The following is a 26,195-nucleotide window of genomic DNA, read 5'->3' as shown; positions in this document are numbered from 1 at the left end:
AGTAGAGTGACAGTATAATTACAATTATACTTTAGGGGGTCAGTAGACTAAAGAGGGTGGGTAAATAGTGTGGGCAGACTTGATGGGCTATAGCCCTTATCTGCCGTCATCTTTCTATGTTTCTATGTTCTAAGGTTTCTAATCCATTCCCGTGATCCGTGACCTGCAGAAATCCACACTTTTCTACCGAGAGAGAGACAGAGCTCCCTGCAGTTACGTAAAAAAGCCAAGCAACCACACTGGAACAAAGCAATAACAAAGTAAGAGGCATGGGGGGAATCTCCCCGGAAACATAAAGAAGGTCTGCTCTGCAAGAAATAATAACATAATTAATAAACAACCAAGAGGCAACACAGAGAACAGTTAGGAACAATGTAGAACTAATCTGCTGTGTGTAACGGAGCACCCACTGGAAACCTGCCATCGGTAACTATTGTACTCACATAAGAGTGAAATCCCCCCCAGGGCCCAACTACTGGCTGGAAGATACTTCAGGCTAGATCAGCGTTCTCCCTAGGGCCTTTTAGCCGGGCGCTCCACCCAGCTAATTTAGATGACTGCCCAGCTGTCATCTCGATCGCAATCCTGCTGCTGCTGCTGCTGCCGCTGCTCAACATTAAAAAAAATAAAACACCTTCTCACCGGCTTGGAGATTTACCGGGCTGACTGGCACAGCCTGAATTGCAGGAGCCTGACTTTTTAAAAAATTTTTAACGCCAGCAAGCGACTTGAACCCATGCTCCGGAGCTCTAACATGTGCGTGCCGGCTTCCCTTCTCTTCCCTCCGAAACCGGAAGTCACGTCCCGGGGGGGAGGGGGGAAGAGAAGGGAAGCCAGCATGCACACTTTAGAGCCCCGGAGCATGGGTTCGCTACAGGAGACAGGTCAACTTACAACTTGCTCTTGCTTGCTTCGGGCCTTCCTCGCTGCCGGGTCCTGCCTACATTCTGTTTCCGTGAAGGGAGGATCCGGCAACGAGGAAGGCCCGAAGCATGCAAGAGCAGAGAGTTGTAAGCTTCCCTCCGTCGCTGACCTATGGAAGATAGGTCAGCAATGGAAGAAGCTTACAACTTGCCTTAGTCCAGCCCTGCACAACATGCGGCCCAAAACGGATCTCACTGTGGCCCGCACCTGATATGGCTCTCACTCCGATCTCCTGCTCGTTGGGATTCAGACCATGCCAGCTTCTCCCACTAACAGGAACCACCAGCTGGAAGCGTCACTCTCACGTGTGCTTCTCAATAATAGACCTCGACGCGAGAAGGGGAAAGGGGTAGAGGGAAGTCCAGCTGTGAAAATATGCGTTTCCTTTTTCTCTTCACTGAGGCAGGATGGTCCAGGAGCAGGAGAAGCGTCCCAGTTTGTCTAGAAACGGCTCGAGCCAAAGCTGTTCTGCTGTCACGTGCAGGATCCTGTGCCTCGCAGCAGGCTCTTGACAAGAATGGGAAAATCCAGAAGACAATACTTCCAAGGATAGAAAGATTGGGAAGACGATGTGAATATGAAAATTTGCAAAAAGAAGACAATATGGAGCAGCCTTTTTCTGTTGGCTCACTGAAGAAACTGGCAGCAATGCCTGACCATACAGATATTGAGTCCTGAAGAGCGGGTGTGCGCTTTAAGTAAACTTGGCTGCAATGTCACAATCAGTGAGGCCATTTCTTCACGCCGCTACTTCTGATCCGGGGTAGAGATGGAACGGATGGCAGCTGTATATTTAGAGGAGGGAAACCTAGAAAATGCATTTGTTTTTTATAACAAGTTTATAATCTTATTTGTAGAAAAACTCCCTAATCATCGAGACTATCGGCAGTGTGCTGTACCAGAGAAACAAGATATTATGAAGAAATTGAAGGATGTGACCTTTCCCCGAACAGATGAGTTAAAGAAAACTCTTTTAAAGAAGTATGGAATGGAACATCAGCAACAAACTGCAGACCGAATACCTACAGAAATTTGAGCAGCAGCAAATGATCGAAGAAGAAAAGAAGCGAATTGTACAGATGCAGCAGCAACAGTTTAACTATTTTGAAGATCAGCTCAGGAGGCAAGATTTAGCCCGAGATTAGATGAACATTAAAGGGCATTTGAAGGCATCTGAGCAGATTGAGGAGAACATGTCCTGTTTTTCCATGCCTAAAAATACCACCTTGTTTAATGTAATCTCTGATCAGATCCTTAAGAGTGATGCAACTATGTATGCTGGACAGTCTCCTCCAGTAAACAGAGCTTTAAAGCCAGAAGGTCAAAGGGCTCCGAAGTATAGTATTTCCAAGGGATCTGTCTCACAAGTTTCTGCTGCTGGCAGATGTAAACACAGCACAAGAAATAGAGACTTGTGGCATTCTCTGTGGAAAGCTGATGCATAATGAATTTACTATTACCCATGTAATAGTGCAAAAGCAGTCTGCTGGACCAGACTACAGTAGTGATATGGAGAATGTGGAAGAATTATTCAGTGTTCAAGATCAACATGATCTCCTCACAGAAGAAAGACGGAGAGAAAGAGAGAGACCTGGACCAAAGGGGAAAGACAAGAGGCAGATGCTGGAGAGGGGGGAGAGAAGGGAAGGAGATAGAGATGAGAATGACACGGTGGTTGTTACCCACGGCTAGCCGCGAGTAACCCGCCGAAACGGGGAAAGAAAAATAGTAGTTGCTGCGGGGACGGGGACAAGGCCATTCACCGCCCCGTGGAGCGGTGAATGGTCTTGTCTCCGCAGTGGGGCAATCAAGGATCGCGCGGTCCAGCAGCCCCCACCCGCCCGATCGCAGCGTTTAGCCAGCTCCCTCCATCCACCTCACCTTATATTCCGAGTTTGCAGGCTTTCTTTTTCGCCGAGCCGCAGGCTTTCAAAAAGCCGCGCACACGCGTCTGCTGGAGTTGTTCAATCTTCTCTGCTGCAACTTCCTGTTTCCGGTTGCGTCAGAGCAGAAGATTGAACAACTGAGCAGCCGCGCGTGGGCGGCTTTTTGAAAGCGTGCGGCTCAGCGAAAAAGAAAGTCGGCAAACTCGGAATATAAGGTGAGGTGGAGAGAGGGTGCTGGCTGAATGCTGCGATCGGGCGGGTGGGGGCTGCTGGACCGCGCAATCACGAGTGTTCCCGGCTCACACTAGGAAGGAGGGAGTGAAAGGGAAAAAGATTCTGGGCCAAGAGGATGAAGAGGGAAAGAAAGAAACCCACAGCAGGAAAGAAAGGGGAGGACAGGCAGGTGAGCCAGATGTTGGAAGCAGGGGGGCGGGGAAAGAAAGAGGGAAAGAAGCTAGATGGAGTTGAAAAGAAGAGACACACTGGTATGGAAGAGGAAGATAAGGGAAATCTGGACACAGGAAAGTAACAGAAAGAGGGGAAATTATGTGCATGGGGGTACAGGGACAGAGATATAAAGGGGACATGCCATGGGGATATTATATGGACACAGGGGGGGCAATGCCAGATACATAGGGGAGATATTAGAAATGGGGAAAATAGGAACACAGAAGCGAGATGGTTTGTGGGGATGGGACAGGGACCGAGCTCGCAGGCTCCAGCGGCTTGCACAAATTACATTGTAACATGCCACGAAAATAAGAGGGAGGGAGGAAGATAGATAGGCCACGCGAGAGGAGCTTTCAGCCTGTATGCTTCCTCTCCTCCAGACCTCATTCCCTCCCCCAACTTTTTCTTCCTCTCTCCCTGCCCTTTCTTTCTCTCTGCCTCCCTTTTTTTCCTCTCTTCATGCCCCCTTTCTTTTTTTTCTGTTTCTCTTCTTTCCTTCTGTCTCCCTGCCTGCCCCCTTTCTTTCTTTCTCCCTGCCCTCCCCCAAGCCACTGTCACTGCCGGCAAATTTGAAGAGCAAATGGTAGGTCAATTTATGCCACTGTATTGTTCTTGAATTGCTGAAGGAGAATGATACCTTAATATCAGATAATTAGTCCCTTGTAGACAATACAAGAACAGTGTTCTTTTTTTCACTGGCAACCAGTGGAGTTATCGCAGCAATGGGCTGGCCTGTTCAAATTGGTGTACTTGAAAGATTAGTCTGGCTGCAGTGTTGTGGAGCAGTTGTAATTGTTTGAATTCATTCTGTGATACCAGAATATAGAGAGTTGCAAAAGTCCAAATAGGGGAGCCTGTGCAACTATCCTGAAATTATTCTGGGTTAAAACATAACTTATCGATCTAAGTTGTCTTAGCCTGAAGAAAAACATTCTGGACTCATATCTGAATTTTGGAGATCAGATTGACTCAGTATTTAGAAAAACGTCAAAAACTTTAGATTTCTCTTTTTTTAGTTTCCCTCCTGAGACTAACATCAGTCTCTTTGAGGAAGGGAATTGTAGTCACCAAAACAAAGGCTCTCTTTTTGTTTAGTTTAAGGAAGCCGCCACTAATGGATAACAGGCCCCAAAGCCAACGCCAACGCCACCCCAAGCTCTCCCTGCTTCGGGGCTGACCAGCATTCATCTCCCCGACGTCAATTCTGCCGTCGGGGAGAGGAAGGCTGATCGGCCCAAGATCACGATGGACCTATTGGGGAAATGCTGCCGGGTCCTGCCTTCGCGAAATCTGAAAGTATGCAGGACACGGCAGCAAGAAGAGCAAATGGAAAGCTTCACTGACCTGTCTCCCGCCTTAGCCCATAGCGAACGCTTGTTTCAGGGCTCTCAACATGTGCGTGCCGGCTTCCCTTCTCCCCCCCCCGGGACATAACTTCCGGTTTCTGAGGAAAGAGAAGGGAAGCCGGCACGCACACATTAGAGCCCGTAGCATAAGTTCGCTACGGGCTGAAATCTCCAAGCCGGGTTTTTTTTTAATGTTGAGCAGCGGCGGCAACAGTAGATGACAGCTGGGCGGATCGCCCAGATAAAAGGCCCTAGGGAGAACACAGAGGAAGGCTGATCGGCCCGGTAGATCAGGACGGCAACACGAGTCTTTCACGGAGCCCGGGATGGGCTCCGCGATCGACTCACATTGCCTTCCTGAGCTACTGGTCGATCGCGATCGACGTATTGGGCACCCCTGTTCTAAAGGATGACAAGGCTGCAACCTAAACCCATAACAAGGACCGGGCAAGGCCCCTCTCAAGCTATCCTGAAAAAAATCCAGGATGCAAGGAACAGATGCTGCCCTTGCAGAACACCAGTCCTCAAAGAGACACCAGATGCGCACATACACACAGGATGGTGAGAATCTCTGAGAACCCAAGATAGTAGAGCCTATTCTATCGGAATAGCCTTTCTTGCTTAAATGCTTCCTTTCAAGAGCCAAGCCGTAAGACAAAAGGGACCCGAATCGAACATGGAAATAGGACCCTGTGTTAGAAAAGAGTCCATCAGGGGCAGAGGAAGGGGCTCCGCAACAAGGAGACAAAATAGATCCCCATACCAAGGGCGCTTCGGCCAATCAGGATTATGCAGCCTGTGTGACGTGCAATGCGAAGAAGAACTGTGCCCACCAGATGCCATTGAGGAAAGACAGCAAACCGTCCGTTGGCCAACATTGTACCAGAACATCCAGCCCCTCGGCCTGAGAATCTCTGCACCAACTGAAATACTTCTGCACCTTGGAGTTGAAACACGTGGCCATGAGATCCATCATCGGTAAACTCCACAACCAAGCTATCAGATCAAAGGCCTCCATCCCCAGACATCTCTCACCCTGGATCTAGCACATGTCAACTTAGGAAGTCCGCCTGGACATTGTCTACTCCCGCTATATGGGATGCCAAGATGTCGAGCAGGTGAGTCTCTGCCCATTTCATGAGAACTACTGTCTCCTGTGTCACCAGATAGTTCTTGGTTCCCCCTGCCGATTGATGTAGGCCACTGCCGTGGCATTGTCAGAGAGAACCCGAATAGCTATGCCTGCCAGGAAGAATTGGAAAGCCTCAAGCACCAACCGAATGGTTCTGGTCTCCAGAATGTTGATCAACCACAAGGCTTCCTCCAGCGATCAGCTGCCCCGAGCTGAACAACTGAGTCACTGGGCTCCCCAGCTGAGAAGACTGGTATCCATGAGAAAAACCGTCCACTGGGGCTGATCCAGACTCACCCCCTAGATCAAAATATGGGACCAAAGCCACCAATGCAGACTGTGTTGATCTAACTGGCAAAGAGGAACTAGCGTGTCCAAATCATCCGAAGAAGAGCATACTGAAGGGGACACATGTGAGCATGTGCCCACTGAACCACCTCCAACAAGGCTGCCATATCACCCAAGACCTGGAGAAATTCCTGTGCCTGAGGACAGGGACAGCACATCAGCGAGCGAATCTGAAACTTGTGCACCTGTGCCTCAGGAAGGAACACCCTCTGCAGACTGGTATCAAATAGAACACCGAGATATTCCAAGCGTTGAGACAGGGTCAAATGACTCTTGGTGAGGTTGACTACCAATGACTGCAGCAACTCTACGGGCTGTGATGCGCGTGCTCTCCTGGAAGGACTTTGCTCGAATGAACCGGTCATCCAGGTATGGATGAACTAAAATGCTCTTCTTGCATAAGGCTGCTGCCATCACTTCCATGATCTTGGAGAAGGTATGAGGAGAAGTGGCCAGACCAAACAAAAGCGCACAAAACTGAAAGAGCCATCCCAAAACCACAAAGCGAAGGAACCGCTGATGAGACTCTTGAATGGTGATGTGGAAGTACACCTCCATCAGGTCGAGAGAAGTGAGAAACTCCCCAGTTTGAACAGCTAGGATCATGAACCTTAGGGTCTTCATGCAAAAAGAAGGGACCTTAAGTGCCCTGTTCACCTCCTTGAGATCCAAGATGGGGTGAAAAGATCACTCTTTCTTGGGCACTATGAAGTAAATGGAATATCATCCAGTGCGGATTTCTTGAAGAGGCACTGGAATCACTGCCCTGAGATCAAGCAACCTCTAGGGAGTTTGACAAAACACTTGTTTTTCCAAAGGGACTGACAAGTGGAGGGGAAAAAAGATATGTCAGGGGTCGATCAAACTTGAGAGTAAACCCTTCTCGTATCACCTCCAGAACCTATTGATCTTCTGTGATCTCAGTCCACCCCCAGTAAAACTTCCTCAACTGGGTTCCTACGGGAACCGGGGGAAGAACCTGAACACTGACATTGTGCAGGTCGAGAAGAAGATAGACTGGAAGAGTCACAGCCTCTCCGGCGTGCACCCCAAAAGGACTGCATACCTTTCCACTATTGTATTTGACTCTAACCTTGCCATGATCCTTTGTTATTTATAATCCTATGTTACTTGTATCCTCACCTCTCTTGTATGATCTTATACTAAACTCCTGTTAACTGCATTGAACTTCCCGGTGTATTGTGGTATACAAATAAAATTTTATGTTATGTTATACACTGGAAGAAACGACCCCTGGAAGAAGAGGTCACAGAAAATACCCTGCCAGGACACTCTCAGAGACGACTTCAGCCAGAACTGTTCCTATAAGACTGCTGAGACTTATCCTCCCACCACACACATACACACCTATTGAGTGATTTTCTGACTTCTGCATGTTTCTCTTTAATCACTCCTCTTAGTAGAGTACCAGTTTTTTGGCTTTCCTCATATATATTTGAGACTTATCCTCCAGCACATGAGGCACTTTAGAGCTCTCTAAACTCTGGACCAACTTATCCAATTCCTCTCCAAAGAGAAAAGAACCCTTAAAGGGAAATCCACTGAACATAAATTTTGAGGCTGAGTCCGCCAACCAACCATGGAGCCACAATGTACATACACCTAGTAGCCACCACTAAGGCCATAAACTTAGCAGAAGCCAGCAACAAATCATACATGGCATCCGACAGATAAGAATATTCCAATTCAATCTTTGCCATTTCCTGGTCCACCAGTGCCCAGTCTAAAACATGCCCAGCCCTCCTAAACATGCCCAGCCTTCCTAAAGCAGGCCCTGGCAACCAGGCCACCACAAATTGCCACCTGGTCAAGGCCGCTGCGCCAAAACTCCATCCTCCAGTCCTGGGAGTCTCTCAGACCACCACCGGCGGGCGTAAGAAGTCCCTATTGGCATAAGGAATAGGATATAAATGGACCATGAACCATGCCAGCCAAAAAGGGGCATCCGGGACCTTCAACTGCACTTGCATATCTTGGATATCCTGATGAATGGGAAAGGAATGTGAGACCACTTGAATCCCACAAACAAGATGATCTACCACTCGAGGGGTCTCTTTAGCATCATCCTCAAAATGTAAAACGGAGAATGAACTCCTGCAGCTCTCCCTGGTGAAAAGCACACCACCAAAGCGTCCTCCCAGCAGACAGCTCTAACATCCAGTCGCCCACATCATCTGCCCCCTCACCCCCCCCCCCCATGGTCTTGAAGGTCACCCAAAAGACCCAGATCATCATCGGAGATAGATCATTCACCAAGAAACCCTCATCCTCCCAAGAGCGGAGGGGGGGGGGGTGAAGGAAGTACTGGCGCCGAAGGATCCGACTCCCCGGAAACGGCTGAGACCACTAGAGAGTGCACAGAGTTACCAGCTGAGTGCAAGCACTGCAAGCACAAATCTGGGGAAAACCCCACGGCTTGGAGGGAATCATGCTCCATTGCCAAGGAAGAGGCCTGCAAGACGTATTCTTATCTCTCTAATCTAGGCAGGAGCTCAGCAGCAGACTCAGTCAAAATGGTGGAGTTTCTTGCCAAAGAAAAAACAACCGTTGAAAAGGGTACACCAGAGTAGGCCTGAAATTGCAAAGCTGCGGTAAGGGAATCCCCAATTAAACCCGTTGCGACTGCAGGACAATCCCCAATGCCTGTGGCAGTAAACGAACCCCAGGCCTCCCCACCGCTAGATGCAATTGCCGGGGAATCCCCAGAGCCATCGGCAGTCGGGGAACCCTGGGCCTCCCCGCCGCCCACAGTTGGCTCTACCTTCGCGGCTATTGAGGAATCCCTCTTGCCGGCACACAAAGCGGACCCTGAAGAGGATTCCCCTTTGTGCAGCCGGGAATAGAAAATACAGACACCAGCTTCATTGATGCCTCAGCGGGAAGACATTGAGCATTTCTTTGGCTGAGAAGTGCTCATTGTAAACCACGTGACAGGCTCAATTCACAAAACTGGCAGCTAGGGAAACAAAATTATCAATGGAAAAAAGTCCCTGCAAGCCAGTACTAAGACTTTAAATGGCTGTTCCTTTTTTTTAACAATTTAAAGCAGCAGACCCCACTGACTCTCAAAGTTGTAGTCAGTGACCTCAGGCAAGGCGTACAGCTAAGGCACCTATAAAATGAGGGGAGGTGGGGGAACAGGGGAGGGACTTGGTCAACCAAGTGTGACACCCATGAGAAAAAAGGGACCCAAACAGGATCCAACCTCCTTCCAGACAAGGGCAGAAAAGGCCACTGCCTATACTCCTCCAACAGTCTCTACCTAAAGGCCTAACAGGACTGCACAAGCTTACCACATCCACCTACAGGAGACTGAGAACAGTCTGATTCTAAGAGGAACTGCACAGTCCACTTGTACTGCTGTTAGAATTCAGTGTGTTCTCAGTCTCCACCTGCTTGTAGAGGAGCATAAACCCATCCGTCTGTACCAGACTGTGCTTTTATTTTTTTAAGTGCTATCAAAAACTTTACTGCTGTCAAACAAAATACCCAAACGAAAATTAGTAGAACTTTCTAGAAATGACACAGGAAGCAACACAAAACAATTTTTGGGGGGTGCCCCTCCCTAGTTATTGACAGCTGGAGTTTTACAAACTTCTCTGGTATTCTCAGATAGTAATTTACCACAATTTCCAGTACAATGCCACTGAACACTCACCAGGGCAAATACTACTGAAATAGTAGGAGTTTAGAGGTGGGGGACTCTTGGGACACCCTCAGAAACCATTAATTTTACTGACCAGACCCACCCTGATTTTCCCAAAGACAGTAATGAGCTGTACTCACAGATCTGCCATGTGCTGTGCCTGCATCAGCTTCTCACTGCAGCTGGAAATGGATTTCTGCCTCAGACAACCAAGGGAAGCTCCAGCAGCTTATTTTCAAGCTGCTTTTTATTCAGGCTCCAAGAACCTGAAGCTCTCAACTACTTACACTCCTATACGATTCTTTTTTTTTTTTTTTTTTTTGGGGGGGGGGGGGGTTAAACTGAACTCCACCAAGTCTTCTGGCCAAATGCGGAGTCAGATCAGCCTGAACATGTGCACCTGACTCCACAGGGGCAAGCACCACTCCCAGGGAATCTATTCCCAAGGTCCAAATGTTAAAGCAGACCGGCTAGACAGGTGCTTCTTTTAAAAGTGTAACCCTCTGGTTTCATACTCCAACATCTGGCCCTTCTCCCAGGCAGAGCTGTCCCAGGACTACTGGGAACTTCTTAACACAGGGAAGCCTTGAACAAGAATGGATTAAATCTTGAAAATAAAAATCTAGTGTAGAGCAGATGAAAAGACATTTTTTCATCTCGCTTGCAGAAGTTAAGACTGAGGAGAGGAAGTGCTGCCTGGAGAGAGAAGGGGGCGGAGAGAAGAAAATGACTGATGTCGTCTGCAAGTTTCAAGTTTATTTAAAAATTTGATTTAATCACAAAATCTTAATCCAATGCGATTTACAAATAACAATAAAATCAGGGTAAAAAGAAAAACACATTGATTGAACCAAACAATAATACGTTTTTTGACCAACATGATACATCAGGGAGAGAAAAAAAAAAAGAGGATTAAATACAATTATAAATAAAATAAAAAGGGCATGGGTAGAGAAACAATAGTAATTCACGAGTTGAAGTGTTTAACCCATCCATAAGGAATCATAAGCTGTTTGCAGAGGAAACTTTTAATACTGTTTCAAGCTACTTAAAGACTTTTTCTGGGGCAGTGTCTCCAAATAGGTTAGCTTGTGGCTTTTTTGTTTTGTAAGTAGTTTCAGTGAACTCTGAAGGTCATATTCTCCCTCTTATTTTCTTTATACTTCCTCACTAAGCTACACACCAAATTTTAAAGGTTTAGCAACATTGACTCTATGGCACAAGTATACTAAGGTGAAGCTTGTGGCCAATTTGGCCAACATAACCGAGAGCTTGGAATAAAGAGTCCAGCTGCTTTAGGTTATTCTGGATATGGGGCATTATATGATATCCAACATTCTCCACTGGTATTCTAGGATTCAAAAATGTAGATTTTACAATATTTCTATTTCAACACATAAGAACATAAGAATTGCTGCTGCTGGTCCATCCTGCCCAGCAGTCTGCTCACGCGGCGGCCCTCAGGTCAAAGACCAGTGCTCTAAATGAGTCCAGCCTCACCTGCGTATGTTCCAGTTTAGCAGGAACTTATCCAACTTTGTCTTGAAACCTTGGAGGGTATTTTCCCCTATAACAGCCTCCGGAAGAGCGTTCCAGTTTTCCAGCACCCTCTGGATGAAGAAGAACTTCCTTACGTTTGTACGGAATCTATCCCCTTTCAACTTTAGAGAGTGTTCTCTCATTCTCTCTACCTTGAAGAGGGTGAACAATTTGTCTTTATCTACTAAGTCTATTCCCTTCAGTATTTTGAACGTTTCGATCAAGTCCCCTCTCAGTCTCCTCTTTTCAAGGGAGAAGAGGCCCAGTTTCTCCAATCTCTCACTGTACGGCAACTCCTCCAGCCCCTTAACCATTTTAATTGCTCTTCCCTGGACCCTTTCGAGTAGTATCATGTCTTTCTTCGTGTATGGCGACCAGTGCTGGACGCAGTACTCCAGGTGAGGGCGCACCATGGCCCAGTACAGCGGCATGATAACCCTCTCCGCTCTGTTCATGATCCCCTTCTTAATCATTCCTAGCATTCTGTTCGCCCTTTTTGCCGCCGCCATACATTGTGCAGACGGCTTCATCGACTTGTCGATCAGAAGTCCCAAGTCTCTTTCCTGGGAGGTCTCTCAAAGTACCGCCCCGGACATCTTGTATTCATGCATGAGATTTTTTTGCATGAGATTGTTTTGTTTTTCAGGCAAAGAAAGGGCCGTATCCAGTCAAAGCGCGCACAGACAAACCCGCCCAGACAATCGCATGCAGGGCATCAGCACGCTGGATTTCAACACTATTTTAAAGCGCTTTACTTAGAAATGTTGCCGCTCCCGTTGGGGTGGTGGGAACCCCCCATTATAGAGGAAACAGTAATTTTTACCTAAAAAAACAGGGGAAAAGGCTGTGTCTGATCATTAGAATATATAATCAATGGCCCCCAAATCTTTTAAAAATTATGATAACTTCCTTGCTGAATAGCAAGCACTCTCTCCATTTTATAAATATGACAAACTGAATTCCACCAAAAGGTATAATTAAATTTAGTATAATCCTTCCAATTTCCAGTAATATGTTTTTTAAAAAACTCCTGGATATTAAAATCAGCATGACAATATTCATAGCATGATACAATTCATCTTACCTTTTCCTCCTCTGTTCTTCCTGCCTCACTCTGCTCTTTCTTTGTCCTTTTTCCAATCATCTGTGATCGGCTGTGGTCAAACTTGATCAATTTTTTCCAAGTATAGTAGTACTCTACACACTGAAATATGTTTTTGGTTTGAATCTGTGAATGAAAAGCAGAGCAAGCTGTAATTTTGATATGCAGCTAGCAGGAGTACAATCTTGACACCAGTCATTGATGGGTTGTTTGCAATGACATGGGAAATGTCAAACAACATTTCATTAATGAACAAAGCTGAGCAGAAACCCCCCCCCCCATTTTATGGGGTTTTGTTTGCTGAAAATAATGTGCTCTTTTTTCAATAGTGCACTTGTTCAAACTACTACATATGCTTACACTATCGGGAAAAGAGTGTGCATTTTTTCCCTTTACTGCTGTTAAACAAAATGTCCAAATGAAAATTAGTAAAACATTCTGGAAATGACACAGGAGGCAACACAAAAAATTTTTGCCTGCCTCTCCCTAGTTATTGACAGCTGGCATTTTGCAAACTTCTCTGGTATTGTCAGATAGTAATTTACCACAATTTCCAGTACACTGCCACTGAACACTCACCAGGGCAAATACTACTGAAATACCAGATCATCTTCAACTCCCCTCTCTTTCCTAGTCTGCACAAATCTAAAATGTGAAATTTCTTTATAACTTCACCAAAATAAGCCCTTCCTTTTTCCATGGACAAGCAGGAACCGGTGAACTGCATAACTGGTTATGTCATCCTCACAGCAAACATGCTCCTCCTAAAGGCCAGAAGACCATTTGAGCAGGCACCAGCAAAACCATGTTAAGATCCCATGACAGGAAAGGAGGTTTTACTGGAGGCCACTACGCAGTGCACCCTTCAAGAAACTGGCAATGTCCAGATGAGATGCCAGCATAGCTCTGTGGTCTCAAGCTCTGAAACAAGAAAGCCCTGCTACTTGAACTCTAGGGAAGCCACCGTAAGCCAATTGTCAAGGCCAGCTTAGATGAAAGCCAACATCACAGGGACTGGAGCCGAAAACTGTTCCACATTTTCCTATAATTTTAATGCTGTCCGTACCGGGGCTCCGTGGATGGCATCACCCACATGTGAGAATATGCTTCCTGCTTGTCCAGGGATAACTTTACAAAAGCTGTTACCACTGCGGCTGGAGCTAAAAATCGCACTATGCTTTTGTAAAAGGGGTTATAAAGGAGAAATTAGGTCCTTATCTGCTAATTTTCTTTCTTTTAGTCCCTCCAGACTGGCACAGAAACAGATGGGTTTACACTCCTCTGCCTGCAGGTGGAGACACTGATTTTTGGCATCAGAATAAGTGGGCTGTGCAGTCCCTCTTACAATCAGTTTTTATGAAAAGCCAAGCAGAAATCAACTAGGCTGATTCAGAACCTACGACTCCACCCTCACATGGAGATAAAATTAGAAGTATCAATGTATGTGGGGATTACAAATAAATAAAAGAAACATCCAAAATACAAATAATATTCAAATCTGGTATTTGTATCCAAATAACTATCAAGCTAAAAATGAGTGTGTTCGGTCCCTCCTCAAACATCAGTCATCATAATCAAGAGACTAGTGATTTAGAGAACCATCATGGCAGGACTCTGTTCTCTTTTTTATCTATTTTATCATTGATTGTAATAGTCACATAGTAAAAAAGATAAAAGAAATAAGAAATAAAACAAAAGTACTTATCTATGCAACGATGGTAACAAAAGAAGTCACTCAGATGTTTAAGTCTCTGCTGCCCAATCTTAAATCAAGTTCTTCAACTTATGGTTCGATGGAGAGGAAATCCCAAACTGCTCCCATGCGAAAAGAGAGAGGAAATCCCAGCTACTCCCGTGCGAAAAGAAAAACCCAATGAAAAAATGTGCAAGTATCCTTGTGATAATCCATACAATGAAAATATATATTGCCGTGAACACAATGTCACTCCCCTCAATTCCGGCCGAGTTTCAAATTTCTTCCTCGGGAGGGGTATACGTGGATAAGTTCGGACAACGCCACCCTGGACTTAAATTTCATTTGAATGCTGGTTGAGCACCCGCTGAAATTTAAGCTCAGGGTGGTGGTGTCAGAATTTATCCATGTACACCAATATGCACAACTGTCTCAGCGCCAAGGAGCCCTCCCGACTACCCAAGACCGGGAGGACCACAGATTGATTGTCATGAAAAGGCGAAACCACCTTCGGTAGAAAGAAGGGAATCAGCCGCAGCACAACCCGCTCTCAAAAGAACTCTAGGAAAAGCAGCCTACAAGAGAAAAGCCTGCAGTTCAGACAAATATTTTGCAGAAGTAATGGTCACTGGGAAGACCGCCTTAAGAGTACAGTCCTTCAACATACAGGAACCGAGAGGCCGGAAAAGAGGCCAACCGCTGATCATGCAAGAGACTGCGAAAGAAAGACAATGCAGCAATCTGCATCCTAAGAGAGGACTAGGTGCTCCAGGCCATCCTGCAGAAACTCCAAGATGTGAGGCAAAGCATCACAGAGGGACTCAACCCCCGTGAAGCAGCACTCCTCAAAAAGACACCAAACACGCACATAAGCCCGAGAAGTCGAAAGTAGAGAATGACACAGGGAAAAAATTTATCACCATTCCCACCCTGTCCCCATGAGCTTGTCCCCTTCCCTGCCCCGTCTCCGCGAGGAGACTAGTGCCTGTGAGAAGAACTGTCCACTGGAGCTGATCTAGGCTCACTCCCTGAATCAGATTGGAAGCCTGTAGCCACCAGTGCATAGTGCGACGAACTATCCCTCAAAGAGGAATGGGAGAATGCAGATCGTGAATCTGAGGTGATCACCGCCGAAGAAGTACTTAGTGTAGAGGGTGCATGTGAGCCTGAGCCCATCTGACCACTTCCAGGGAGGCTGCCATCGGCCCCAAGACTTGTAGAAAGTCATGCGTCCGAGGGCAGCGACAAACCATCAGGGAGTGAATCTGAGACTGCATTTTGCACACCCTGACTTCTGGAAGGAACACTCTCCCTAAACTGGTGTTGAACAGCACGCCGAGATACTCCAAGCGCTGAGACAAAGTCAAACGGCTTTTGGACAGGTTGATCACCCAGCCCAGGGATTGCAGAAAATCCACAACTCAATTCGTAACCTGAGAGCTCTCCTGAAACGACTTTGCATGAATCAACTAGTCGTCCAGATAGGGGTGTACCAGAATGCCCTCCTTGTGCAAAGTCGCCACCACCATAATCTTGGTGAAGGTCCACAGCCAGAACAAAGGGAAGCGCACAAAACTGATAATGCTATCCCAAGATCACAAAGCAAAGGAATCATTGATAGAAGGCCCGAATGGGAACACGCAGACAGGCCTTCATCAGATCAAGAGAAGTCAGAAATTCCCCAGGTTGGATCACCAAAATTACAGATTTTTCTTGGGCACCACGAAGTAAATGGAGTACCTGCCGGTGCGCAGCTCCTGGCACTACCGCTTTGAGGTCCAGCAACCTGAGCAGTGTCTGGCGAAAACCCTCCTCTTCCAAGTTGCCTGACAAGGAGAGGAGAGGAAACGATTTGGTAAAGGTTGAGAAAACTCCAGTGCATAACCGTCCCGAATCACTTCCAGGACCCACTGATCTGTGATCTCGACCCAACCCTGGTAAAACTTCAGCAGCTGGGCTCCAATTGGAACTGGGGGAAGGATCAACAACAAGTCATTGGGCTGGATGGGTGGTGGAGGAGCTCCCGAAGGAGTTACGGCGGTGGGCCCCCTAAAAGGATTGCATGCGTTGAAAGAAATGTCCTCTGGAAGGAAAGGAGGCTGCACCCCGATCATGGCGGAACCTCTGAAAGTCACACAAATACCCTCGCGAAGCCTGGCAAGGTTGGTCCTCCGGTAACCGAGGCACTTTAGAGTCACTCAAACCCTCAACCAGCTTATCCAACTCCTTCCCAAAAAGAAAGGAGCCCTGAAAGGGGAACTTATTGAGCTTAGTTTTAGATGCCGCATCCACTGACCAACCCCGAAGGCATAGGGTACGGTGGGCATCAGGGATGGGGTAGAGTCTTGCCATGGACCATGCCATGCGAAAAAAAGCATCTGGAACTTTCCACTGAGTGTGCACTACATCTCAAAAGAGCGGGATGCTGACCGGATTCCTCTCAGGAGAGGGTCCACAACATGAAGGGGGTCCTTAGCTTCCTCTTCAAAGTGTAAAACCGAAGACCCTGAAGAATGAACCCCTGCAACTCTTCCCGTTGAAATATGCGCACAACAGACGCGTCCTCACCAGCCGGTGCCTCTAAAAAGTCCTTATCCAACAAATCAGGCTTCCCTGACGGATCTGGAAGGTTCACCTCAAGATCCCATTCCTCATCTGGAGAAAACGGATCAGTTATAAAAAAAAATCCTCATCCCAAGATGCCCACGGCCGCTTGGACGAAGGCTGAGGTGGTTGGCCAGAGGAGCCGCGGCAGGAGACTGAACGGGGGTAGCTGTGAAAGGGACAAACACCACAGATGACCCCGAGATCCTGGCACCGAAGCAGGACCCCTTAGCCACCTGTAAATAAGCTTTGCACTTGGCCAACACCAAATCAGGGGGAAACCCCCCCCAGTGGCAACACAGCATTTATGTAAGGTGCAGAAGATACACATAAGGCCTGTTCCTGCCTTTCCAAAGGAAGGTCGCCTGAGGCCTTGGGCAAACTAGACGTGCTTCCCGCCAAAACTGTAGGGAAGGGTCGTCGCCATACTGTCACCAGAAAACATACGTGGTACCAAAGGCATAGCCAACCCTGCCACTACAGCTGAAACAGAATCCCCAGCCCCAGTGGATCACAACGCTGAATCCAACTGACTGCCAGCAGCTGAGGAAACCCAGCGTAGGCGACAGGGGAAGCCTGGGGCTCATTCCCGCCGACGAGCAATGCGTGCGCAAAGACGAACCCAGCATGTTGACACCCAAAGCCAGTCTCCTTCAAGGTGGCCGGAACATTTTGTGCACCCGCCAGATGCATCCACGACTGGTGCCAACAAACAGCGCACTTTTTCTATTTTTTGAAGCACTCATATTGAAAGTACCAAAAGCCCAAGCACAACAGGCCTTTTTTTTTTTTTTTTTTTTAATACAAAGCTCCTTTTATTTTTTGTGTCTTTTATTTTCTCTATTTTTATTTCTTCTCACAATCAACCCGCTGAATCTAAAGAAAGCAGACCCCCACAGGCACTCTAAACCGTAGTCAGTGCCGGTATCGGTGGCAAGGCGTACAATTGAGGCTCCTCTAGATTTAGAAAAACCTGGGGAGGTGGGGAAAATGGGGGATTCAACCCTTCCGAGTGTAACACCCCCGAGGTCGGTAGGACCCCCGAGAGGGTCCCCCAAACTCAGTCTGGACAAAGGGACGAGAAAGATTCATTAACCAGATCCAACAGGTCTTAACAAACCTCAGGACAGACTACACAAAAACAGACCACTCCACCTGATGGAGTCTGAGAAAAGACTGATTGTAAGAGTGACTGCACAGCCCACTTGTACTAATGCCAAAAACCAGTGTCTCAGTCTCCACCTGCTGGTAGAGGAGCATAAACCCATCCATTTCTGTGCCAGTCTGGAGGGACGATAAAGAATTGTAAGCTACCTACAAATACCAGCACTATAAAAATGATAGGAAAATGCTTGAGTACCTGTATGTAAACCGCTTTGAATGTAGTTGTAAACTACAAAAAGACGGTATATAAGTCCCTATCCCTTGTAAGTAGTAGAAAATATGAATCACTTTTGGATATTAAAAGTAATAATTTAATTTTGCAATGAATCTTTTCAGCCTTTCAAAACCAACAAAATTGATTTCCAAATAAGCTAAGATTACTTTTGTTCAGAACAGCTATCAGCTCATGTACTTGACCTTCATTACACTTGTTCAATCAAGTGGCAGTATGTGTGACATGACAGGTAAGATTCAGGTAGTAGGAAAAGTTTAACTTGAGGTCTCACCATTTTCTGAATGACATAGAAGTCCTTTTTATGAGCACAGAAGGCCTTTTTAAACAGACGCTTCTCAGCAGGACTCCAAAAATCTGAACCTGGAAATAATAACCCAGTTTAGCAGCACATTACAGTACAGATTTATCCTGTGAGATTAAAGAGTGTGTCTGTGTGTAGCTGTGCATCTAAGAAACACAGGCGTGTCTAATGAAATGTAGTAAAAGCTGGAATGGTTCAAAGTGCTATGCAATGGGAATCTTTGGTATTAGAATTACAGCAGTAGTGAACTGATTTTGTAAACTTTTGTATTATCTTCAATAACACTGCATATACTAACAAGTTTTCTAAGTAAGTATGTTCAAAATAAAGCAAAAAGTTATGTTAAGTCACGTTTAAGGTTGTTTACTAAAAATTAACACATGCTAATGCCATTAACACATCTTAATTGTTGCAGGACCCATGAATATAATGGACCCTGCCGCAAATGATGTGCATTAACAGGGCAAGGGCATTCTATAATTAAATTACCCCTTTTGAGTGGAAGGGAGGAGGGAAGACACTGAAACAATGACACAATTAATTAATGTGGAATATTTTTCTAGATAAGATGTATACAATAATCAGATATTCTGATGGTAGAAGATAGATATGATGGCTAACATGTTGCTTTCAATGTTATATGCAAGAGAACAGAAATTTTAAAATAAAATAAATAAATGTTAAATAGTGCTAAAAGGGTTGAGAATTTCTAGGTATCACATGATCCAAGCATCTAAAAACTGGTGCTAGTATTTGCTGTAAGCCAAGGCCAGAGAAGAGCCACAGTGGTGAACCAGGACCAGAAGACAGATTTATTTATTTATTTATTACAAAATCTTATATACCACCCCCTCTGATCAAAAACCATCAAGGTGGTTAACAAATAAAAGTATCCCTTAATATCAAAATTCATTGTGCAATAAAACACAATCTTGTCAACCAACAGTGAAAAACCTAGGCTTTACTATCCACTTTCTCTACCTAGCAAGACTAGTTCCCAATCTTGAGGGTAAAGGTGAGAGGGAAAACTTAAAATCAAGCAAACAAAACAGCATACAAATAGAAAAAAATCAAATTAAAAAACATCAAAAATAACAAAACAATAAAGAAAGCAAATATTAAACAAAGCAAAAAAGTACCCACTGGTCTGACTTTAAAAAGGATCTATTTAACTGGTTAACAACTACTCTCTCTAGAGGGATATTCCATTAGGAAATGGGACACATACTGATTATACCTATCCCTAAAGAACAAACAAACTCAATAGCCCTGAAATCCAATTACAGATCCATAGCGAGCATCCCCTTATTCACTAAACTACAGGAAGGACTGATCAACTTGGAGTTAGTGAACTATTTAGACAAATTTAACATTCTTAGCGAACATCAATCAGGATTTAGAAAAGGCTATAGCACTGAAACAGTTTTAGCTTCTATTCTCAATCTCCTTTATAGTCTTTTTAGCAGAGGCACAAGCGCTCTGATTTTACAACTATATTTTAGTAGTGCTTTCGATTTAGTTGGCCACGAAATAATGCTACAATGCCTAGATGCAATGGGGCTTTCGGTAAAAGCTAGGAACTGGTTTCAGGGCTTTCTAACAAAAAGATCGTACCGAGTGGTTAGTGATGGGAATTACTCTAACCCATGGAAAAACCCTTCTGGAGTACCCCAGGATTCCCCACTATCGCCCACACTATTCAACATTTACATCTCATATTTAGGATACCTATTGCAAAAGCTAAATCTAAACTATTACATATATGCTGATGATATTTCTATTTTAATTCCCTTGAATAGCATTACTAATGAAATCTTAGAACATATTTCCTATATTATGACTGAAATAGAACAATGGACAATCAGCTTCAAATTGAAATTAAATACAGAAAAGACCAAAGTTTTCTTAGCAAGTCCAAAGGATAAAACTACCATGGTCACGAATACCCAATTTCTAAAACTATAAAAATCCTGGGAGTCATACTACACACACACTTGACCATGGTTGACCATATGAACATAGTGGTGAAGAAGTGCTTTTGTGTACTATGGAAATTAAGGACCATTAAAAAATACTTTGACCCTTTATCTTTTAGATTACTGGTGCAGTCCTTGGTTCTATCAATATTAGACTACTGTAATATTGTCTATCTGGGTGTCCCAATGAAAACAGTGATAAAATTAAGAATGGTATAGAACAAAGCAGTTCGCTTGATATTTGGATTGAAGAAAAGTGACCATGTTAGTCCCTACTACAGACTACTACACTGGTTGCCAATGGAGGCACGAATAATGTTTAAGTTTGCTTGTATTTGTTTCAAGCAGACCTGGGGACTAGCTCCTTCCTATCTCCTACCTCATTTTGTGCTATACAGCCCCAGAAACTGTAACTTATTTGCATACCCAAGGATCACTGGCTGTAAATGTAAGTCCTTTTTGGATAGATCTTTCACGTTTCAAGCAAGCAAACAGCAGTCTTGCTTAGGTAATTATATCAATGGAACCAGACTGACTTACGGCGCCTTTCGGAAAGAAATTAAAACCATACTGTTTGACAGATTTATCTTCTAAACAGAAACCACATCATAAGAACTGCCGCTGCTGGGTCAGACCAGTGGTCCATCATGTCCAGCAGTCCGCTCACACGGCGGCCCTCTGGTCAAAGACCAGCACCCTAATGGAGACTAGCCCTACCAGCGCACGTTCTTGTTCAGCAGGAACTTGTCTAACTTTGTCTTGAATCCCTGGAGGGTGTTTTCCCTTATAACAGCCTCCGGAAGAGCGTTCCAGCTTTCTACCACTCTCTGGGTGAAGAAGAACTTCCTTATGTTTGTACGGAATCTATACCCTTTCAACTTTAGAGAGCGCCCTCTCGTTCTCCCTACCTTGGAGAGGATGAACAACCTGTCCTTATCTACTAAGTCTATCCCCTTCAGTACCTTGAATGTTTTGATCATGTCCCCTCTCAATCTCCTCTGTTTGAGGGAGAAGAGGCCCAGTTTCTCTAATCTTTCGCCTTACCAAATTTGTATATTCCTTCTGTCTATTTCTTGTGTAATATGTTGTATTTTCAGCATTTGCATTTTGTAACTCGCTGATTGTCCAGCTCTCTTCAGTGTGAACTGCCTAGAAGTCATCCTACTATGGCGGTATAGAAGAATAAAGTTATTATTATTGAAGTAATTGGATCCAGCTCCAATAGAATTCATTTAGCTGACTTTCTATCACCTGAACTAGAGGATAAGAACATAACTGTTACCCTGTAGGGTCAAACCAAGGATCCTTGCAACCAAATAACCTGTTTCCAAAAGTGGCCGGTCTAGGTCACAAGTACTTGGCAGAGTACCAAAAAGTAGCAAAATTCTATGCTACATAACCTCAGCGATCAGCAGTGGTTTTCCCCAGGTCCACCTTAGTAACAATGCCACTCTTGCACTTCTTCCTATCATTAATATATCTAACATAGTAGATGACGGCAGATAAAGACCCAAATGGTCCATCCAGTCTGCCCAACCTGATTCAATTTAAATTTTTAATTTTTTCTTCTTAGCTATTTATGGGCAAGAATCCAAAGCTTTACCCTGCACTGTGCTTGGGTTCCAACTACCGAAATCTCTGTTAAGACTTGCTCCAGCCCATCTACACCCTCCTAGCCATTGAAGCCCTCCCCAGCCCATCCTCTACCAAACGGCCATATACAGACACAGACCATGCAAGTCTGCCCAGTACTGGCCTTAGTTCAATATTTAATATTATTTTCTGATTCTAAATCCTCTGTGTTCATCCCACGCTTCTTTGAACTCAGTCACAGTTTTACTCTCCACCACCTCTCTCGGGAGCGCATTCCAGGCATCCACTACCTTCTCCGTAAAGTAGAATTTCCAAACATTGCCTTTGAATCTACCACCCCTCAACCTCAAATTATGTCCTCTGGTTTTACCATTTTCCTTTCTATGAAAAAGATTTTGTTCTACGTTAATACCCTTCAAGTATTTGAACGTCTGAATCATATCTCCCCTGTCTCTCCTTTCCTCTAGGGTATACATATTCAGGGCTTCCAGCCTCTCCTCATACATCTTCTGGCGCAAGCCTCCTATCATTTCCGTTGCCCTCCTCTGGACTGCCTCAAGTCTTCTTACGTCCTTCGCCAGATACGGTCTCCAAAATTGAACACAATACTCCAAGTGGGGCCTTATCAATGACTTGTACAGGGGCATCAACACCTTCTTCCTTCTACTGGCTACGCCTCTCTTTATACAGCCCAGCATCCGTCTGGCAGCAGCCACTGCCTTATCACACTGTTTTTTCACCTTTAGATCTTCGGACACTATCACCCCAAGGTCCCTCTCCCCGTCCGTGCATATCAGCTTCTCTCCTCCTAGCATATACGGTTCCTTCCTATTATTAATCCCCAAATGCATTACTCTGCATTTCTTTGCACTGAATTTTAGTTGCCAGGTATTAGACCATTCCTCTAACTTTTGCAGATCCTTTTTCATATTTTCCACTCCCTCTTCGGTGTCTATTCTGTTACAAATCTTGGTATCATCTGCAAAAAGGCACACTTTTCCTTTTAACCCTTCAGCAATGTCACTCACAAACATATTGAACAGGATTGGCCCCAGCACTGATCCCTGAGGGACTCCACTACTCACCTTTCCTTCCTTCGAGCGACTTCCATTAACCACCACCCTCTGTTGTCTGTCCGACAGCCAGTTTCTGACCCAGTTCACCACTTTGGGTCCTAACTTCAGCCCTTCAAGTTTGTTAACAGCCTCCTATGAGGAACTGTATCAAAGGCTTTGCTGAAATCCAAGTAAATTACATCTAGCATATGTCCTCGATCCAGCTCTCTGGTCACCCAATCAAAAAATTCAATCAGATTCGTTTGGCACAATTTACCTTTTGTAAAGCCATGTTGCCTCGGATCCTGTAACCCTTTTGATTCAAGGAAGTACACTATCCTTTCTTTCAGCAAAACTTCCATTATTTTTCCAACAACTGAAGTGAGGCTCACCGGCTGTAGTTTCCTGCTTCATCCCTGTGACCACTTTTATGAATAGGGACCACATCTGCTCTCCTCCAATCCCCAGGAATCACTCCCGTCTCCAGAGATTTGTTGAACATGTCTTTAATAGGACTCGCCAGAACCTCTCTGAGCTCCCTTAGTATCCTGGGATGGATCCCGTCTGGTCCCATCGCTTTGTCCACCTTCAGTTTTTCAAGTTGCTCATAAACACCCTCCTCCGTGAACGGCGCAGAATCTACTCCATTTTCTCGTGTAACTTTGCTAGACAATCTCGGTCCTTCTCCAGGATTTTCTTCTATGAACACAGAACAGAAGTATTTGTTTAGCACATTCGCTTACTCCTCATCACTTTCCACATATTGGTTCCCAGCATCTTTTAGCCTAGCAATTCCATTTTTCATCTTCCTCCTTTCACTAATATATCAGAAAAAATTTTTGTCTCCCTTTTTTACATTTTTAGCCATTTGTTCTTCCGCCTGTGCTTTCGCTAGACGTATCTCTCTCTTGGCTTCTTTCAGTTTCACCCTGTAGTCCTTTCTGCTCTCCTCTTCTTGGGTTTTTTTATATTTCACGAACACCAACTCTTTCGCCTTTATTTTCTCAGCCACTAGGATGGAGAACCATATCGGCTTCCTTTTACTCTTGTTTTTATTGATTTTCTTCACATAAAGGTCCGTAGCCATTTTTATCGCTCCTTTCAGCTTAGACCACTGCCTTTCCACTTATCTTATGTCCTCCCATCCTAACAGCTCTTTCTTCAGGTACTATCCCATAGTATTAAAGTCTGTACGTTTGAAATCTAGGACTTTAAGTATCGTGCGGCCGCTCTCCATTTTAGCCGTTATATCAAACCAAACCGTTTGATGATCGCTACTTCCCAGGTGAGCACCCACTCGAACATTAGAGATACTCTCTCCATTTGTGAGGACCAGATCCAATATCGCTTTTTCCCTTGTGAGTTCCGTCACCATTTGTCTGAGCAGAGCCTCTTGAAAGGCATCCACAATCTTCCTACTTCTTTCCGATTCCGCAGACGGAACATTCCAGTCCACATCCGGCAGGTTGAAATCTCCCAACAACAGAACCTCCTCTTTCCTTCCAAACTTTTGGATATCCACAATCAGATCCTTATCAATTTGCTGCGATTGAGTCGGAGGTCTGTAGACTACATCCACATAGATAGAAGTTCCACCATCTTCTCTTTTCAGAGCAATCCATATCGCTTCTTCCTCTCCCCAGGTACCTTGCATTTCGGTCGCTTGGATATTGATCTTTACATAGAGAGCTACTCCTCCATCTTTTTGACCATCTCTGTCCTTCCTAAAAAGATTATATCCCGGTATGTTTGCATCCCATCCATGTGATTCACTGAACCATGTCTCTGTGATAGCGACAATATCTAGATCTGCCTCTAACATCAGGGCTTGCAGATCATGAACTTTGTTGCTTAGACTGCGAGCATTTGTGGTCATCGCTTTCCAGCTATTTTTCAGTGATAATCTCCTTTTTCGTATGGATTTTTGTTTCGTTTCACTTTCTGTTGCAATACTAAGAAATGAGTTGCTGATATTGCTTATGTTGCAGTCTTTATTACTATCACATCTTTTCTTTTGCCGGGGGTGGTCTCTATAATTGTCCTTCGTACATACACCACCCCCACCTTCTAGTTTAAATGCCTAGAAAAATATTGTCTAAATTTCTCTACAAGGTTTCTTTTTCCTGCTGTAGTAATATGTAACCCATCAGTGCAATATAGCTTCTTGTCCTTCCATGTATTTCCCCATCCTCCTACGTACCTGAAGCCTTTTTGATGACACCAGGCTTTGAGCCATCTATTAAAGTCCTCTGTGTTTTTCACTCTTTGCTCTCCCTTTCCATATGCAGGCAGTATTTCAGAAAAAGCTAAAGTCTTTACAAAAGGTTTCACTCCCTCACCAAGCTCCCGAAAAGCTTTCTGTGCTGCAAGTGTGGAGTTGTTGGCCAGGTTATTTGTTCCCAGATGGATAACAACATCAGTGTTAAAATCCTTAGTTTCTTCCTTAATTATAGTCTGTATTTGCCTGGAACTCCTGGTAGCTGAGGATCCTGGAAGACATTTCACTATTTTGGTCTCCTCGCCTTGTGTTCCAAGGTTAATGCCTCTGATGATGGAATCCCCCAACAGTAATAGTTTTCTGTTTTGGGCCTTTTTATTTGTGCTTAGGGTGCGCATGCTCTCTTGAGTTACCTTCATTGGTTCCAGTCCCACCTCCCTTCTGTTTTCTTGAGTATCGCAGTGCACTAGTGGAGCGAAGGAATTCTGTAGAGGTAATATTTGTGAAGGTGGATGTTTCTGTGTTACATGTCGCAGTCTTCCTGAGCCTACTGTGACCCATTTATTCCTGGGCTGTTTTATTCTTTGAGGTAGAGGTGGTAAGTTGGTATGATTTTGTGGAGTGATGGAAGCTGCTTTAATTGTATTCAATTCCTGTTTAAGTTTGCAGAGCTCCTCCTTAATACTAGCAAGTTGAAGACAGATTATCTGTCTTCAACTTGCTAGTATTAAGGAGGAGCTCTGCAAACTTAAACAGGAATTGAATACAATTAAAGCAGCTTCCATCACTCCACAAAATCATACCAACTTACCACCTCTACCTCAAAGAATAAAACAGCCCAGGAATAAATGGGTCACAGTAGGCTCAGGAAGACTGCGACATGTAACACAGAAACATCCACCTTCACAAATATTACCTCTACAGAATTCCTTCGCTCCACTAGTGCACTGCGATGTCTCGGG

The 26,195-nt window shown here is 45.0% G+C and overlaps 1 protein-coding gene and 1 pseudogene across 5 annotated transcripts in view; one reads left to right on the top strand and one right to left on the bottom strand.

Moving 5' to 3' along the window:
- ZNF541 (zinc finger protein 541) overlaps positions 1 to 26,195 on the bottom strand; it is a 220,630-nt gene that overhangs the window by 13,275 nt on the left and 181,160 nt on the right. For 4 of the 5 annotated variants that reach the window (XM_033957312.1, XM_033957315.1, XM_033957313.1 and 1 more), the window contains 2 exons: positions 18,362 to 18,450; positions 12,377 to 12,520 (listed from right to left, as the gene is read on the bottom strand). In XM_033957312.1, the coding sequence (XP_033813203.1) occupies positions 12,377 to 12,520; positions 18,362 to 18,450 (233 nt within the window). The remainder of the gene's footprint in view (positions 1 to 12,376; positions 12,521 to 18,361; positions 18,451 to 26,195) is intronic. The other variant, XR_004540499.1, reaches the window with a different exon arrangement.
- Positions 1,528 to 2,481, top strand: LOC117366152 (annotated as a pseudogene).

This window comes from Geotrypetes seraphini, chromosome 8, assembly GCF_902459505.1.
Source record: "Geotrypetes seraphini chromosome 8, aGeoSer1.1, whole genome shotgun sequence".
In the NCBI taxonomy this organism is placed as follows: Eukaryota; Metazoa; Chordata; class Amphibia; order Gymnophiona; family Dermophiidae; genus Geotrypetes; species Geotrypetes seraphini.
This window is presented reverse-complemented; position numbering and strand designations above follow the sequence as displayed.